This window comes from Mobula hypostoma, chromosome 5 (genome assembly GCF_963921235.1).
Source record: "Mobula hypostoma chromosome 5, sMobHyp1.1, whole genome shotgun sequence".
NCBI classification, from domain to species: Eukaryota; Metazoa; Chordata; class Chondrichthyes; order Myliobatiformes; family Myliobatidae; genus Mobula; species Mobula hypostoma.
In genome coordinates, this window is record NC_086101.1 from 75,057,152 (window position 1) to 75,075,494 (window position 18,343).

Below are 18,343 nucleotides of genomic sequence, written 5' to 3' on the forward strand. Positions count from 1 at the left end.
GGGGGGAATACATATGCAATCAATTATTTTGTGTTTTATATTTGTAATTAATAAAGATCCCTTTGTAGAGATCTGTTTTCACTTTGACACAAAAGAGTCTTTTTCTGTTGATCAGTGTCAAAAATACCAAATTAAATCCACCGTGATTCTATGTTGTAAACCAATAAAACATGAAAACTTCTGTGGGGGGGGGTGGTGGCGTAGTGAATACTTTTTATAGGCACTATATATGTCTTGTGTGTGAAGATCCTTTCTCCCAGAGATGAGGTCTTTGGAGCTCTTGGTGATGTTTCTGTACTCTTGAGGCTTTTACAGGTCGCTCGTGCCATGCCCAACCCTCCTCCTTTCTCAGCTAGGCTTGCGACCATCCGTGACGGAGTTGATTCTAAATCTAGTTGCACTTTTTGCTTCAGTGTAAATTTTGTATAATGGTGCTTCTAAAATAAATAACGTTTTCATGTTTTCACTTTCACCAATAGTTTATAGTTTATATAAAAGCTGTATTAGAGATGAGTACAAAAATAGAGAAAATTTGCTATGAATGAAAGGTATTTGTGAGCCAACATTTAGAATACAGTGGGTTACAGTTAATTGGGACCAGTACATTTTGACCTAACTAAGCAGCTGCCCCGATCAGGTGAAGTTTCATGGAAATAGTTTATTTTTAAAAAAGGAACAAATTGTGCATTTAAATAAAAAATTGAACAAATTAGAACACTATCAATACTACTGCAGTACTACTGTATAAAACTGTATTAGTTCCTAATGGCTATCGACAGAGAAATTAATGTAGTGTATGCTGCTGTTTTGTTTAGATTGACCATAAATGAGCAAAATTAGCATAGACAGCCCGTGCAGAATATAGATTGCCTTCATACCATCTTTTCAATGGTTGCATCCTCCAAAAAAAATTAATTTTCATTGTAAAATTCAAGATGATTGTCAACACCTTAATTCTTCGTAGTTCCTAATTTGTTGAAATAGTGAAGTCGTTCCATTTTCACTCCCAGCTGTCTCTGGCATCTCAAAGCCTGAATGCTTGAAAATGCACTGAGCAAAACAGTACTGAATTGTCTCACAGCTTGTTTCTCTATCAGTAATAAAAATCACTGCTGTTTGAACACAAACACACGCAACTGATGCTATGTAAGAACTATTCTTGCAAAGCGCAGTGTAGTGTCCAACAGTCATGCAAGTGCACACAACTAACGGTAGTTAGACACTGTTCGGCAGCAGTCGCTACTCCAGTTAAATGGTATAGTGTCCCAAGTAAGTGAAGGGTTGGAATAAAGGGGCCCTTTTCTTATTGGCTGCCATTGACAAGCAGTGTTCCACAGGGGTTGGTATTGGGACCACTTTGTCAATAAATTGGATTACAGAATTGATGGCTTTGTGGCTGACTTTGCAGACGACATAAAGATAGTTGGAGGGGCAGGTAGTGTTGAGGAAGTAGGATGTCTGCATTCTCTGAGAGAATGGGCAAAGAAGTGGCAGATGGAATATAGTGTCAGGAAGTGTATGGTGATGCACTTTGGTATAAGGAATAAAGGTGAAAACCATTTTCTAAACTGGGAAAACATTTAAAAGTCAAAGGTGCAAAGGGACTTAGGAGTCCTTATGCGGGATTCCCTGAAGGTTAATTTGCAGGTTGAGTTAGTGGTAAGGAAGGCAAATGCATTGTTAGCATTCTTTTGAGAGGACTAGAATATATAGGCAAGGGTGTGATGCTGAGACTTTGTAAGGCACTGGTCAGACCACGTGGAGTATTGAGAGCAGTTTTTGACCCCTTATCTAGGAAAAGATGTACTGACGTTGGAGAGGGTTCAGAGGAGGTTCAGGGGAATGATCTTAGGAATGAATGGATTAACATGAGGATCATTTGATGACTCTAGAGCTGTACTTGTTGAAGCTTTGAAGAATGAAGGGAGATCTCATTGAGACCTATCAAATATTGAAAGGCCTAGGTAGAGTGGATGTTTCTTGTAGTGAGTGAGTCTAGGACCAGAGGACACAGCCTCTGAATAGAGGGATGTTCATTTAGAATAGAGGTGAGGAGGAATTTTTTTAGCTAGAGGGTGCTGAATCTCTGGAATTTAGTACCACGGATAGCTGTGAAAGCCAAGTCATTGAATATATTTAAAGCATAGGCTGATATATTCTTAATTCGTCGCTGTGTCAAAAGTTTTGGGGAGAAGGCAGGGTTTGAGAACGATAATAAATCAGCCATGGTGGAGTGGTGAAGCAGACTCAATGGGCTGAAAGGCCTAATTCTGCTCCTATGTCATGGTCTTATGGTCTGTCTTGGGGAATCTATAAATACAAGACATAATTTAAGTTTATCCATTTTATGATCCTGCACATTTTTGTAGAATTTTGTAAGTTGAAAACGTTGGAAGGATTGCAGTATGGCCCTTCAGCAAAGTATATTCTCATAGACATGACATGGAATGCGATTCATTATAGTGAAAAATATGTTTTTTTAAACCCAGGTATATCAGAGATTTAATAGTATTTTGATATTTGCATGTTTGTAAATGTCCTTCAAGAGATAGAGTCCACGTCCAACATGTCTGGACCACATGGCATACCAGCCCGCGTGCTGAAGATCTGTGCAGACCAACTGGCTTGTGTTTTCAAGAATGTCTTCAACTTCTCACATCTGCAGTCTGAGGTTCGAATATACTTCAACAGGGCCTCTATATAGTACTGATGCCCAAGAAGAGGAGGGTAATCTGCCTCAATTGAATTGCACATACATCAGGCCCACATGAAACGTTGACTGTATTATTTCCATTGATGCTTCCTGACCTGCTAAGTTTCTTCAGCATTTTGTGTGTGTGGTGCTCTGGATTTCCAGCATCTGTAGAATCTCTTGTGTCCATCATTCGAGTGTCCAGCTGCAGAACTGACCTGGAACTTTTCAACTTGCCTGTTATCATTACAGGTCAATGGTAGATTCAGTCTCTTATGAATGATTTAGACAGCGATAGTGCACGTTAGACTAATGTTTAACGACTAAACTCGGCATTCAACACCATCATCCCCACCAAACCTAATTGTTTGATCCAGTAACCATGTCGCTTAATGCTTTCTTCCTCATTGTGGACTGTATAGCTAATTTTTAGTTTCAATCTTTATTCTGTCTCTTACATTTATGTGCAAATTAAAATGGTGGGACCCCAGAGAATACTGAGGAATAAAGGCACTTTGGTGCATATATCTAAGAATCCCAGAGGTAGTGACATTTGGTAATTAAGAAGACATAGGGGATAGTTGTCTTCATTAGCCAAGGCATGGACTGTAAGAGCAAGGAGGTTCTGAGACAACTGTTTTAAAAAATATATTTATGTTGTTAGGCTACAACTGCTGGAGAAACTCTGGCTGTAGTTTTCACTTGGAGCAGAAAAGTATTGGGTGGAAGGTAGAGTATTGAAAGAAACTAATTGAAATATATGAAGTTATGAGCGGTGTAGGTTTGGTGAATAGCGGAAATTTTCCCTTGAGCTGAGGTGAAAATAAAGTTTAAAAAGGGAAACGCGAGGAAATCTGCAGATGCTGGAATTTCAAGCAACACACATAAAAGCTGCTGGTGAATGCAGCAGGCCAGGCAGCATCTCTAGGAAGAGGTACAGTCGACGTTTCGGGCCGAGACCCTTCGTCAGGACTAACTGAAAGAAGAGATGGTAAGAGATTTGAAAGTGGGAGGGGGAGATCGGAAGTGAAAGGAGAAGACAGGAGGAGGAGGGATGGAGCCAAGAGCTGGACAGTTGATTGGCAAAAGGGATATGAGAGGCTCATGGGGCAGGAGGCCCAGGGAGAAAGAAAGGGGGGAGGGGGGGAAAAACCCAGAGGATGGGCAAGGGGTATAGTGAGAGGGACAGAGGGAGAAAAAGGAGAGAGAGAAAAAGAATGTGTGTGTATAAATAAATAACGGATGGGGTACGAGGGGGAGGTGGGGCATTAGCGGAAGTCTGAGAAGTCAATGTTCATGCCATCAGTTTGGAGGCTACCCAGATGGAATATAAGGTGTTGTTCCTCCAACCTGAGTGTGGTTTCATCTTTACAGTAGAGAAGGCCATGGGTAGACATATCAGAATAGGAATGAGACGTGGAATTAAAATGTGTGGCCACTGGGAAATCCTGCTTTCTCTGGCGTTTTTTAATTTTCTTCAGTGGAACTCATAGAGCCTCATTTTGTCATCATTTTGTCATTTTGTCATCATAAGCTAAAAATTAAAAAAAATACTTGTTCACCAGTAGTCAACGTGGTCTGGTGAAGATGTAAAGTTCTTCCTGTGCTGTCTGCCTTCATTTAAGAGTTTTAGGCAACACACATAAAAGTTGCTGGTGAACGCAGCAGGCCAGGCAGCATCTATAAGAAGAGGTACAGTCGACGTTTCGGGCCGAGACCCTTCGTCAGGACTAACTGAGAGAAGAGATATTAAGAGATTTGAAAGTGGGAGGGGGGAGGGGGAGATCTGAAATGATAGGAAAAGACAGGAGGGGGAGGATGGAGCTAAGAGCTGGAAAGTTGACTGGCAAAAGGGACATCCACGGCCACCTCTGCTGTCAAGATAAAGCCACACTCAGGTTGGAGGAACAATACCTTGTATTCCATCTGGGTAGCCTCCAACCTGATGGCATGAACATTGACCTGTCTAACTTACGTTAATGCCCCACCTCCCCTTCGTACCCCATCCCTTTATTTATTTATTGTTATTATTTTTATTTTTTTCTCATTTTTTCGCCCTCTGTCCCTCACTATAACTCCTTGCCCATCCTCTATGCTCCCCTCAGCCTTTCTTTCTCCCTAGGCCTCCCGTCCCATGATCCTCTCCCTTCTCCAGCCTGGTATCCCTTTTGCCAATCAACTTCCCAGCTCTTGGCTCCATCCCTCCCCCTCCTGTCTTCTCCTATCATTTTGGATCTCCCCCTCCCCCTCCCATTTTGAAATCTCTTACGATCTCTTCTTTCAGTTAGTCCTGACGAAGGGTCTCGGCCCAAAACGTCGACTGTACCTCTTCCTATAGCTGCTGCCTGCTCACCAGCATTTTTTATGTGTGTTGCTTTAAGGGTTTTAATCCTTCTTTGTTAACTACTGGCTTTCTGGACCAAAATGAGTGCCATAAAATTTGGAGTGGCATAAAGATAAAAAAAAAACAAGTTCTGCCGAAAAGAATCTAGTGCTTTTCCAGTGTATGTGATGCATGAACTCTTCTCAGGCTTCCAGCCGGGTACAGATGAACCGATTTCATGAAGGTGGCAGAGTTTGTCATTGAAACGTCGGTTGAAATCGACACCTATACCTGGCTGGAAGCCCAAGAAGAACAAGTTCAACATTTTAATTTGAGAATGATTGCCCCCAGAGATACTCAGGAGAAAACACTTAAAATAATTGTCATTGGTGTTATTCCTAAGTTTTAACTTTTATTTCTTATCTTAAAGCATGTGGCAACCTTGTACATCAGTGTTTTATGTTTTTGTAATTTTTGAAAGTTATTAAACAACATCACCCCTCAAAAAGATGGCAGAGTTTGTCATCAAAACATCGGTTATAATCAATACCGGTATCCAGCTTGAAGCCTGAGAAGAGTTTATTCATTGTATAAAAAAGTTTGGATGCTTAATTTTTAGACCATTAGGTTTTTGTGATCAAAGTTATTTGAATTGGATTGGAGACTTTTGATAGCAATACTTTTTATCTTTGTATGTTATTCATTGTGTAATTTTGACTTTAATTGTCTTTTGAAGAATGTACCTTTTGCATTTATATGTTATTCATTTGGAAAGTTAAGCTGCATGCTACAGTCATGATAAAATAAACAACACATTGCTAGCAAATCTAAGGGACTTTAATCAACAAAATTAATCAATTATTTAGCAAAACTAATCAACTATTGTCAAGTATTGCCCTACATTAGGTTTTGGGTGATGCTCTGTTTATCTATTTCTTTTTAAATTTGGGGGTTGAATGCTGTCCAGAATAATGGATTGAAAATTATCTATAAGTGTTGTAAGTTAAATTTGAGAAGCTTTGGTCCAATTATTGGTAGATGTAAAACACTACAAATATTTCCTCAACACACATAAAAGTTGCTGGTGAACGCAGCAGGCCAGGCAGCATCTCTAGGAAGAGGTGCAGTCGACGTTTCAGGCCGAGACCCTTCGTCAGGACTAACTGAAGGAAGAGTGAGTAAGGGATTTGAAAGTGGGAGGGGGAGATCCAAAATGATAGGAGAAGACAGGAGGGGAAGGGATGGAGCCAAGAGCTGGACAGGTGATAGGCAGAAGGGATACGAGAGAATCATGGGACAGGAGGTCCGGGAAGAAAGACAAGGTGGTGGGGGGGAGGACCCAGAGGATGGGCAAGGGGTATATTCAGAGGGACAGAGGGAGAAAAAGGTGAGTGAGAGAAAGAATGTGTGTATAAACGTAAGTAACAGATGGGGTACGAGGGGGAGGTGGGGCATTAGCAGAAGTTAGAGAAGTCGCTGTTCATGCCATCAGGTTGGAGACTACCCAGACGGAATATAAGGTGTTGTTCCTCCAACCTGAGTGTGGCTTCATCTTTACAGTAGAGGAAGCTGTGGATAGACATGTCAGAATGGGAATGGGATGTGGAATTAAAATGTGTGGCCACTGGGAGATCCTGCTTTCTCTGGCACACAGAGCGTAGATGTTCAGCAAAGCGGTCTCCCAGTCTGCATCGGGTCTCGCCAATATATAAAAGGCCACATCGGGAGCACCAGACGCAGTATATCACCCCAGCCGACTCACAGGTGAAGTGTAGCCTCACCTGGAAGGACTGTTTGGGGCCCTGAATGGTGGTAAGGGAGGAAGTGTAAGGGCATGTGCAGCACTTGTTCCGCTTACACGGATAAGTGCCAGGAGGGAGATCAGTGGGGAGGGATGGGGGGGACGAATGGACAAGGGAGTTGCGTAGGGAGCGATCCCTGTGGAATGCAGAGAGGGGGGGGGAGGGAAAGATGTGCTTAGTGGTGGGATCCCATTGGAGGTGGCGGAAGTTACGGAGAATAATATGTTGGACCCGGAGGCTGGTGGGGTGGTAGGTGAGGACCAGGGGAACCCTATTTCTAGTGGAGTGGCGGGAGGATGGAGTGAAAGCAGACGTACGTGAAATGGGGGAGATGCGTTTAAGAGCAGAGTTGATAGTGGAGGAAGGGAAGCTCCTTTCTTTAAAAGAGGAAGACATCTCCCTCGTCCTAGAATGAAAAGCCTCATCCTGAGAGCAGATGCGGCGGAGACGGAGGAATTGCGAGAAGGGGATGGCGTTTTTGCAAGAGACAGGGTGAGAAGAGGAATAGTCCAGATAGCTGTGAGAGTCAGTAAGCTTATAGTAGACATCAGTGGATAAGCTGTCTCCAGAGACAGAGACAGAAAGATCTAGAAAGGTGAGGGAAGTGTCGGAAATGGACCAGGTAAACTTGAGGGCAGGGTGAAGGTTGGAGGCAAAGTTAATAAAGTCAACGAGTTCTGCATGCGTGCAGGAAGCAGTGCCAATGCAGTCATCGATGTAGCGAAGGAAAAGTGGGGGACAGATACCAGAATAGGCACGGAACATAGATTGTTCTACAAAGCCAACAAAAAGGCAGACGTAGCTAGGACCCATACGGGTGCCCATAGCTACACCTTTAGTTTGGAGGAAGTGGGAGGAGCCAAAGGAGAAATTATTAAGAGTAAGGACTAATTCCGCTAGATGGAGCAGAGTGGTGGTAGAGGGGAACTGATTAGGTCTGGAATCCAAAAAGAAGCGTAGAGCTTTGAGACCTTCCTGATGGGGGATGGAAGTATATAGGGACTGGACATCCATGGTGAAAATAAAGCGGTGGGGGCCAGGGAACTTAAAATCATCGAAAAGTTTAAGAGCGTGAGAAGTGTCATGAACATAGGTTGGAAGGGATTGAACAAGGGGGGATAAAACCGTGTTGAGGTATGCAGAAACGAGTTTGGTGGGGCAGGAGCAAGCTGAGACAATAGGTCTGCCAGGGCAGGCAGGTTTGTGGATCTTGGGTAGGAGGTAGAAACAGGAAGTGCGAGGTGTGGGAACTATAAGGTTGGTAGCAGTGGATGGGATTTCCCCACCATTTTTTCTGTAAGTGAAATAGACACAATAGCTTACATTTCATCATTATCCCCTATATCATTCATCATCGTTATGTACTGTGTCCTATAATGTACAAGTTCGTGGTCTCATTTCCATGATCGCTCTTGGCAACTTTTTCTACAGAGGTGATTTGCCATTGCAGCCTCCTGGGCAGTGCCTTTATCAATGCGTTTCAGGGATTGTCTGCCTGGTGTCAGTGGATGCATAACCAGGACTTGTGATTTGCACCAGCTGCTCATACAACCATCAACCACCTGTTTGAATGGCTTCGCACAACTCTGATCGGGAGCAAAGCAGGTGCTACACCTTACCCAAGGATGATCCACAGGCTAGCAGAAGGAAGGCGCATCTTACACTTCCTGTGCTAGATACGCATCTCCACCCTGCCACCCATATCCACTATATAAATATCACAAATAGCTTTTAAGTTGAATGGAGTGAACAGCTGTTTGAGTATTAGGAATTGATGACTGAATCCTTTACAAAAATTGGTTTATGAGATACTTTTATGGTGGGGGAACAAATATGCAAAAGGCTAGAGTATTAGAATGGAGATTGTGATGGCATAATTGATCTTTTAAAATGCTTGCTATTCTGCAATAAGGACTCTCCAATAAATCAAGTGTTTTGACATAGTCATGATCTGAAAGAGTAGTGGAAAGAAACTTAATCATTCTTTTAGAGGGCAATGGATGGTCCTTTAAGGGAGGGGAAAATAATGGCATGCCTACAGTCTTAGTGGATTAAGACTGATGAGATTGCTTAAACAGAGTGTCAATATGGAGTTTGAACAAAATTCTTTCTATGATTCTAATTTTCTAGAACAAGGTGCCCAAGAAGAGCATGGTAACCTGTCTAAATGACTATCCCCCACTGTCATTTGCATCCACAGTGATGAAGTATTTTGAGAGGCTGGTGTTGAAGTATATCAGTTCCTGTCTGAGTGGTGACTTTGATCCACTCTGATTTGCCTACTGAAGCAACAGGTCAGCAGCAGATGCTATCTTGTTGGCCCTTCACAGAACCCTGGAACATCTGGACAGTAAAGATGTATACATCACAGTGCTTTTTATCAATTACAGCTCAGCATTTAACATCATCATACCCTGAAATTTATTAATCAGCTATCTCCAAGACCTGGACCTCAATACCCCCTTGTGCAGTTGGATCCTGGATTTCCTCACTTGTAGACCCCAGTCAGTTCAGATTGGCAAAAGCATTTCCTTCACAATCTCTATTGGAGCACTACAGGGATGTGTATTTAGCCCCTTCTCTACTTGCTTTACACCTATGGCTAAGTACAGCTCCAACACCATATACAAGTTAGCTGATGACGAAGGGTCTCGACCCGAAACGTTGACTCTGCTTCTTCCTATGGATGCTGTCTGACCTGCTGCATTCCACCAGCATTTTGTGTGTGTTGATGACACCACTGTTGTGGGTTGTTTCAAAGGTGGTGTTGAATCAGCATAAAGGAGGGATATTGAAAATTTGGCTGTGATGTAATAACAACAATCTCTCATGCAATGTGCACTAAGACCATGGAACTGATTGTAGACTTAAGGAGAGGGAAACCAGAGGTTCATGAGCCATTAATCATCAGAGGATCAGAGGTGGAGAGGGTCAGTAACTTTAAATTCCTGGATGTCATTACTTCAAACCTGTCTTGGACCCATCATATAAATATAATTGCAAAGAAAGTACTATAGTGCCTCTGCTTGCTCAGGAGTCTGCGAAGATTCGGCACGTCATCAAAAACCTTGGCAAACTTCTATAGATATGTGATGAAAAGTGTGCTGACTAGCTACATTACGGCCTGGTATGGGAACACCAATGCCTCTCGGAGGAAAATCCTACAAAAAGTAGTGGATTTGGCCCAGTGTATCACAGGTAAAACCCAACCAACCATTGAGCAAATCTATGTGAAACGTTACTGTAGGAAAGCCTCATCCATTATCGAAGATCCTCCCTACCCAAACTCGCTCTATCAGGTTCATAAACAGTTACTACCCTTCAATCATCAGGCTGTTGAACTAAAGGGGATAGCTACACTCATTTAAGGACTCTTTTATCTTGTTATTTCATGCCCATTATTTATTGTTTATTTATATCTGCAGTTGCGCAGTTTGTTCTTATTTACAGTTACACTTCTATAAATTTACCAAGTATGCCCGCAGAAAAAGACTCTCCAGGGTTGTATGTGGTGACATGTATGTACTCTGATAATAAATTTTACTCTGAACTTTATAGTTGCAAGATTAAATATTAAAAGATTTAGAATTGTAAGGATTTTTAAAAAAATATAGCATATTACAACCTCATGATATCTAATAATGGTAATGCTCGAAACAGGTCATGGCAATGATAAAAGTTTTGGGGAGATCCCAGAGATGTTTTTTTTACAGAGTAGTGGATGCCTGGAACACACTGCTTGGGGTGGTGGAGGTAGAGACTGATACATAGAAAAGACTATTGAATAGGCACATGGATGTAGAAAGATTTGAGTGCTATGAGCTGTGTAGGAGGGAGGGGTTAGATTGATCATTGCATAGGTGTATATAGCACAGCACAATATTGTGGGCCTAAGAGCCCATACTGTACTGTTCAGTATTGTGATCTAGTTGTTGAATCAGACAGTTGTCCTGTAAAAATGTCATGTGAAAGCAGAAACTGTGAACTGCCCTGACATTGAGTATTAAACTCTGCAATGAAGTTGGAAGTATTTTGGATTTTTTTCAGATTTTAGAATATATAGTGAGATAGCTTGGGATTGTTATCATTTCCGACTGAATTTATATGCTACCGGCAAGCGGTCTTTGTCTTCAACTTGTTCATCACGTGTACTGATGCAGCCATTCATCAGTGACAATCTTGGCAAACTCATCAATGAATTTCTCTGCTGTTTCGTGATCAGGAGGCGCATTATCACCACAAATCTTTAAAATTTTTATTCCATGAATTTTCTTACCTTCAATTTTTAGTTCGTCATGATCTTTGCTTGTTTCATGATCAGCGTACTGTTTAGCGGCATGTATTCACTCTGACACAGACATCTCCATTCTTTCAATACATGATTGAGATCTTCATTTTTCACTCTATCCAGTGTTTTTCTATTTTTCACTAATTCTCTTCATTACATACATGAGCTGACTTCTTAGAAGTGTCTGTGGTGCACAAGGACCTGCGCATCGCCTGGGAACCTTCCCAGAACCCTGTGGAATTTTCCATTTGTGACATCATGTCAGCACTCAAAAAAATTTTGGATTTTGTATTTTTGGAATCTGAACACGCAAAGACACTCAACAGGATGGTTGTGCTGTTTGAAGTATTCCCCATTGTAATACCTGAGCAATGTTATTAAAAGTTGATTTATTTATGAGAGGATTTGTATTCACCTAAGCAGGAAAATTATTTTTTAGGCCACACCACTGTTAGGAAATTGATAACAGTAGTGCAGCTTGAAAAATGTTTTTCTCCTGCTTACTTTTGAAAGGCACTTCCCAGCTATGAATTCTAAAGATCTTGACGAATGTTTAAATGTCTCATTTCAGCTCAATGAATGAAGTTGTACATACTTCACCTACAATTGGCAGTAATGTAGAAGAAATAGTAGTGAACAATACACATTTTCTAATGTGGGATATTGGAGGTCAGGAGTCGTTGCGTTCATCATGGAACACTTACTATACCAACACAGAGGTAAGGTTTAACAGTGAGGATGTTCATGATACAAGTTTATTTATTTTGGTGCCTTCATTCATAGATTATTTGTATTTAACTAAATTGATGAGCTACAATTATCTTGTATCACCTTATTGATATGGTGTTGATATTCTAACCCTTCCAGTTAGAAACGAGCATGGAGGTAAAATATTAAAACTAAACCTTTTTCGAGACCAGAGGTTCCCAACATGGGGTCCATGGATCCCTTCTTAGTGGTATTGGTCCATGCCATGAAAAAGGTTGGGAACCCCTGCTTAGAGTTTTAAGATGTCAGAATTGTCCTTTTTTTTTGTAGTCTTTGTAGTTTTATTGAGTTATTTGCAAAGATCCCAGATTTCTTTTCTGTATTCTGGAGACATTTAACTTGAGAATTCAGAAAGCTTGTCACTCTTTCCAATTACATGAAATGGTTTATATTATTGACTATTTCTACTTGCCCCTTCTAAATGGTTTGCACTTCTATATAGTTCGTGACAGTGCATTGCAGTAAACTAACATTTGCAAGTATTGCTAGTTCTTCCTCACCATATCCAGAACCCCATGGTCTAAATAGTGATGATCAGTATAAAACTCATTGGTACTCTATATTATTCTACTTGCCATCATATTTAATCTGCATTTGAAACTGACATCCATCTTGTATTTTTTACCTGAGCATCAGATTACCGTGAGGTAAACAGCTTTGTTGAATGCTGAAAAGGTAACATTTACTGGGTTTTCAGTCGACAAAGTATACCTTTACAGGATTTTCAGTCAACAAAGTCTGAACTATGAACTTTATTGTCCAAGATACTAAATTCATAAATCCATATTGATACCCAAGTTCCTCAGGTGTGTTACTATTTCTTCACATCCCGTTTAATGTCTCCCTATTGCAATTGTTACATTTAAATAGTTGCTGTTTTAACATAGAACTGGATGCTGAATTAAACTGAATCTCTTCAACCTGTATGTGATCCATATTCTCCATTCTCTGCATATTTATGATGTTTTCCTAACAATCTCTTTAAACACCTCTATCGTAGCTGCTTCCACCAATAACCCTGGCAGCCCATTCCTGCTAGCTACCACTGCGTCAAAGAAAAATAAATTGCCCTTGAAGAAAATCTTCCTCTTGATTCTACCACAGAACTGTCCTTCCCCTCCCCCACCAATAGCCATTGTTACGTTGAGGAACAGAAATGCTGACATATTAAGGGAAGCTCTAAGAATAGCAGGGTGGTTGTAGTGGCTGACTTTCGCTTCTCTAACATAAACTGTGACCTCCTTTATGCAAGAGGTTTAGGAGGGGCAGAATTGAGTGCATCCAGAATTATTTTTTAAGAATTAGTATGTAGGTAGTGCAACAAGGGAGGTACTGTACTGGATCTGATGGTGGATAAATGAGTCTTGGCAGATCACTGACCTTTCAGTGGGAGAACAGTTAGTCAGGGAACAGTGATTACAAGTACATAACTTTTAAGATAGCTATAGATAAATATAAGTATTAACCTTGCAGGAGAGTATCAAATGGAGCAGGGCAAATTAAGAGTATTAGGCATTAGCTGAGGAGAGTTAGTTGGGAACAGTTGGGCAATTCTGCATCAAACATGTGGAGTGCATTTAAAGACCTTGTGCAGAGCAGGACAGGTATGTTCCAGTGAGAAGGAAGGATATGAATGGCTTTGGTTGGGGCAAATCATGTCTTAGTAATTTGATTTGAGTTTTTCAAGCATGTGATGGGACAGATTGCTGAATGTAGAGGTGTGGATGTTGTCTGCGTGTTCTTTAGTAAGGTATTTGACAAGATCCCTGGTGGGAGGCTGATCCAGAATATTTTGATGCTTGGGATTCATGGTGAATTGTTCATTGGGATTCAGAATTGGCTTGCACGTCAAAGGCAGAGGGTTGTGTTCAGTGGGACTTATGCTGGCTGGAGGTCTGTGATTAGTGTTCTGCTGAGCTCTGTACTGGGACCTCTGATGTTTGTGATGTATGTAAATAACCTGGATGAAAACATTGGTAGGTTGGTAGATGGAATTTAACTGGCAAATATAAAGTGCTGTATTTTTGGAGAGCAAATGTAAAGAGGTGGTGCACTGTCGTGGCAAGACCTTTACAGTGTAGATGAGCAGAGGGATCTTGGGGTCCAAATTCATAGCTCCCTGAAAGTGGTTAAGAAGGCACGTGACATGCTTGCCTTTATTGGGGAACTGAGTTCAAGAGTAGGGAAGTTATGTTGCAACTTTATTTTATTTGGCGATGCAGTGTGGAGCAAGTCCATGTGACGCTGCCCAGCTGCCAGTGATTTAACCCTAAACTAATCACAGGACAGTTTATAATGACCAATTAGCCCAAAGTCTTTGGACTGTTGGAGAAAACCCACTCACACACGGAAAGAACAAACAAACTGTTTTACAGAGGACGCAGGAATTGAAATTAGAGCAAGATGTTTTGCACCTTTGCCCTAGAGGAATGTTGTTTTATTCATGTGTGGTTAAATAATAATTGAACTTGAACTGTGATGCCTCGAGCCATAATTATGGCATGGTAAAGGCTGAGGGGAGGTCTGATAGCAGTTATAAGATTATGAGAGGCATAGAGATACTAGATAGGTAGTATTATTTTTGCAGAGTTGAAATGTTTAATGCTGGAACCATGCATTTAAGTATTGGGGGGGCAAGTTTAATTAAGCAAGTTTGAGGCAAATATAATAGGGATTCGAGGTTCTTGAATAGGCACATGAATGTACAGGAAATAGACGGATGTGGACATGGAATAGGCAGAGGGGATGAGTTTAGTTAGGCTTTTGATTACTGATTTCTTTAGTTTAGCCAGCAATTTAGGCTGAAAGGCCTGTTGTTGTGCTGTTCTCTGTTCTATCATCATCATCATCATCTGGTGCCATGCCCAGTTTGAGCTTTGACTGCCATGGCCCACACATTCCTGTTTTGGGTCAAGTGGATCAATTCATTAGTGTTCATTTCCAGTTCTCTGGCTGCTGGCTCCATCATCATTTGTGTTTGTCTTCCTCTTGCTTTCTTCCCTTCAATCTTTCCCGTAATTACCGTGCATTCTAACTCCTCTTTCCTAATCACATGTCCAATGAAGTTGCATAGCCTTTTCATGATCTCATACATTATTTCTCTTTTTGTGTTTGCTCTGTTCATGACATCCTTGTTAGATATTTGTTTTGTCCATGATATTCTTTGCATCCTCCTCAAAAACCACATCTCTGCTGCCTCATGTTACTAGATATTGTCCAACATTCTGAGCCATATAACATAACTGGATAAATGTAACATTTCAATACTGTGAGGCGGGTTGTCATGCCTAGTTTGGTATTGGTCAGTATACTCTTCATTCTCGTAAAGGTGTCTTTTGTCATTCCTATTCTTCTTTTGATGTCCATGTTGCACCTGCCATCTGATGTCACCCAGCTTCCTAAGTAGCAAAAGTTCTGTACTTGTTTTATGTCTTCCCCATTATTCTCAGCCTGCAGATAGGATTCTCCTTCTTTTTGAATATCACCATACATTCTGTCTTTTTGCAATTGATAGATAGACCCATTTTTGCACTTTCTTCAACAACTATATCAATTAAGTTTTGTAGTTCTTCCTCAGTACTTGCAATTAACAGTGTCATCTGCATATCTGAAATTATTGATGTTTTCACCGCCAAATTTGGTTCCCAAGATGTCTCTTATTTTTTGTAATACTGTTTCACTGTACACATTAAATAAATCAAGGGAGAAAACACACCCTTGTCTAACACCTCTCTTGATTTTCGTAAACTGACTCACTTCTCCATCTATTCTTACAACGGCAGTTTGTTCCCAGTATAGATTTTTGATTAGGTGGAGGTCTTTCGAATCTAGACCTAGAGTTTCCTGTAATATTTCAAATAACTTATTGTGCTTCACTTTATCAAATGCTTTTGTGTAGTCGATAAAACAAAAAAAAATCTTTTTGCACTTGAATAGCTCGTTCTGATAGTATCCTTAACATCAATATTGCGTTTCTTGTACTTTCGTCTTTCACAAAGTCACATTGTTCTTTACCTATTTCAGCTTGAACCTTACTTTTATCTCGTCATCAAAATTCTTAGAACTATCTTGGTGATATGAATCATTAAACTTATGGTCCTATGTAATTCACATTCTATTGCTCCAGGTTTCTTAGGAAGAGTGATAAATACTGATTTTTTTTCATCTCTTCTGGTATTATTCCAGTTTCATGTGGAACATCCCGTACTAATGGAGTAGGAATTCTTATGAATGAAAACGTGGCAAAAAGTGTTTTAGGACATTGGGCAATATCAGAAAGAGTGCTCCTTGTTAGATTCAGAGGACAACCATTTGATTTAGCAATTATACAGGTATATGCACCAACAACAGATGGAACAAATGAGGATATAGATAAATTCTATGAAGAGCTTGAACAAGCAAAGAATGGATGCAAATCTCAAGATATTGTTATTGTCATGGGAGATTTAAATGCTAAAGTAGGACAAGGTGCTGATGAAAATACCATAGGAAAATTTGGACTAAGGGAAAGAAATGAAAGAGGTGAGAAATGGGTAGAATGGTGCAAGATGAATAATCAGGTCGTTATGAATACCTACTTTAAAAACCGTCCAAGACACTTGTGGACCTGGAAAAGTTCTATATCCTTACATTTTCCCTATCTCACCTTAAATGAATGCTCTAGTATTTGATATTTCTATCATAGGATAAAATATTTTGACTGTCTACCCTATCCATGTGTCTCAAAATTTAAAATACTTCCATGGGTCTCCAGAGAAAACAACCCAAGTTTGTCCAAATACTTCTTTATAGCTCAAACCTGGGGAACATCCTCACCGGTACCCTGTCCAAAGTCTCACATTGGTCCTGTAACAGGGCAATCAGAATTGCACACAATACCCCAAGTGCAGTTTTATATCGCTGCAACGTGACTTCCCTACCCTTGTACTCATTGCCCCATCCAGTGAAGATGAGGTGCTATACACTATCTTTAGCGCAATGGCTTCTTTCAGTAACTTTAAGTCAGCTATGGACTTGGGCCCCAAGATCCCTATGAGCAGCAGTGCTGCTGAGGGTATTGCCATTAGCTCCATGCTTTCACCTTACAGTTGAACCTCCCAAAGTGCAGCTTCCCAAGTGCTCAAATCAAACTCCATCTGCCATTTCTCTGTGCTGTATCCATTGATAATCCTCTAGTAACATTAATGGACATCCATTTGAGCTCTTCATTTTAAATGACTATTTCTTATCACAAAGCCAACTGACTTTCACCCTGGTTCTCACTGACTTTTTTTGCTTATGAATTGGCACGTCTCTTCTCCCAGAGGCTTAATTCTCTAGACCGGCATCTCATCGTCTCGTTTGTATATTCTACAGTCTATTTGCCGATTTTCTGTAATTACATTGCCACGTTGCAACTCCCTTTGTAAATCCCTCATCATCTTCCACTTGTAACTAAAACATGTCTTGACTTATCTTCACCCAAACCTAATGTTTTGGTATTCATTTCCTTTTCCTTATGCTTCTGTTTGGCATAGATTCCTTGACCTTATCAAAAACATTGATCACAAATGTTGTTTGAAGCTGTTTCACCATAATTTCCCATTGTAGATTTTAAATGCTATTGCTAAATAGTTTAAAGCAGCAATCAACTTTAATCTTGTTTCATGCTCTACTTTGTTTTCCTATCAGATTCTATCATCTGCAGACTATTTTTCACTTCCACTTTTCACCTCCCAGCATCCATCACTACCTGTACCATTCTCTGCTTAACTATCACCCCTCCTCACCCTAATCCACCTATTGCTTGCCAGCTCTAGCTCCACACTTTCCCCTCACCCCATTTATTGGCTATTTCTTCTCATCTTTCAGTCCAGATCAAGGGTCTCTACCTAACAATAGACTATCCATATCTGTCAAGATGTTGCTTGGCCTGCTGAGTTCTTTCAGAATTTAATATGTTGTTCCAGCTGTCAGCATCTACAGTCACTTATGCCTCTATTTAGCTACATAGTTCTTTGTTTAATTTCTCATTTAAAAAAAACACTGCAAGAAATTAAGCTAATTTTGTGGACTACAGGTGAGGTAAACCATATTTTTTCCCATTGGTGGCTAAACTAGCCCACAGAGATTAAACTTGGTCTGCACTGAATTGCACAGTTCTATCAAATAACACTGGATAACAAAATTTTTTTGAAAATATTGCTTCCTCAGAAATGTTTTGTCATTATGATAGACTATTTGAATCTGAACGCAAATTTAATTTCAGACTACTTATATCAAGTAGGAATTTGGAGAAGCAAATTAATCTTTATTGAATATAATGTGTTTAATTGCATAATGATGCTGATGCTTTGCAATAGTTCAATTAAGGTACAAATGTTTTGTTGATGATTTTTATTTGTACTGTGGCTTCTCGCAAAAGTGTCCAACAATAATCAGCCAGCATTAGTGGATTGTAGTTGCCATTATACGATTTCTCCATGACTGCA

The 18,343-nt window shown here is 40.4% G+C and overlaps 1 protein-coding gene across 1 annotated transcript in view; it reads left to right on the forward strand.

Moving 5' to 3' along the window:
• The window catches only part of arl5a (ADP-ribosylation factor-like 5A), a 46,952-nt gene that overhangs the window by 18,614 nt on the left and 9,995 nt on the right, over positions 1-18,343 (forward strand). The window contains exon 3 of the mRNA XM_063047532.1: positions 11,677-11,824. Within this exon, the coding sequence (XP_062903602.1) occupies positions 11,677-11,824 (148 nt within the window). The remainder of the gene's footprint in view (positions 1-11,676; positions 11,825-18,343) is intronic.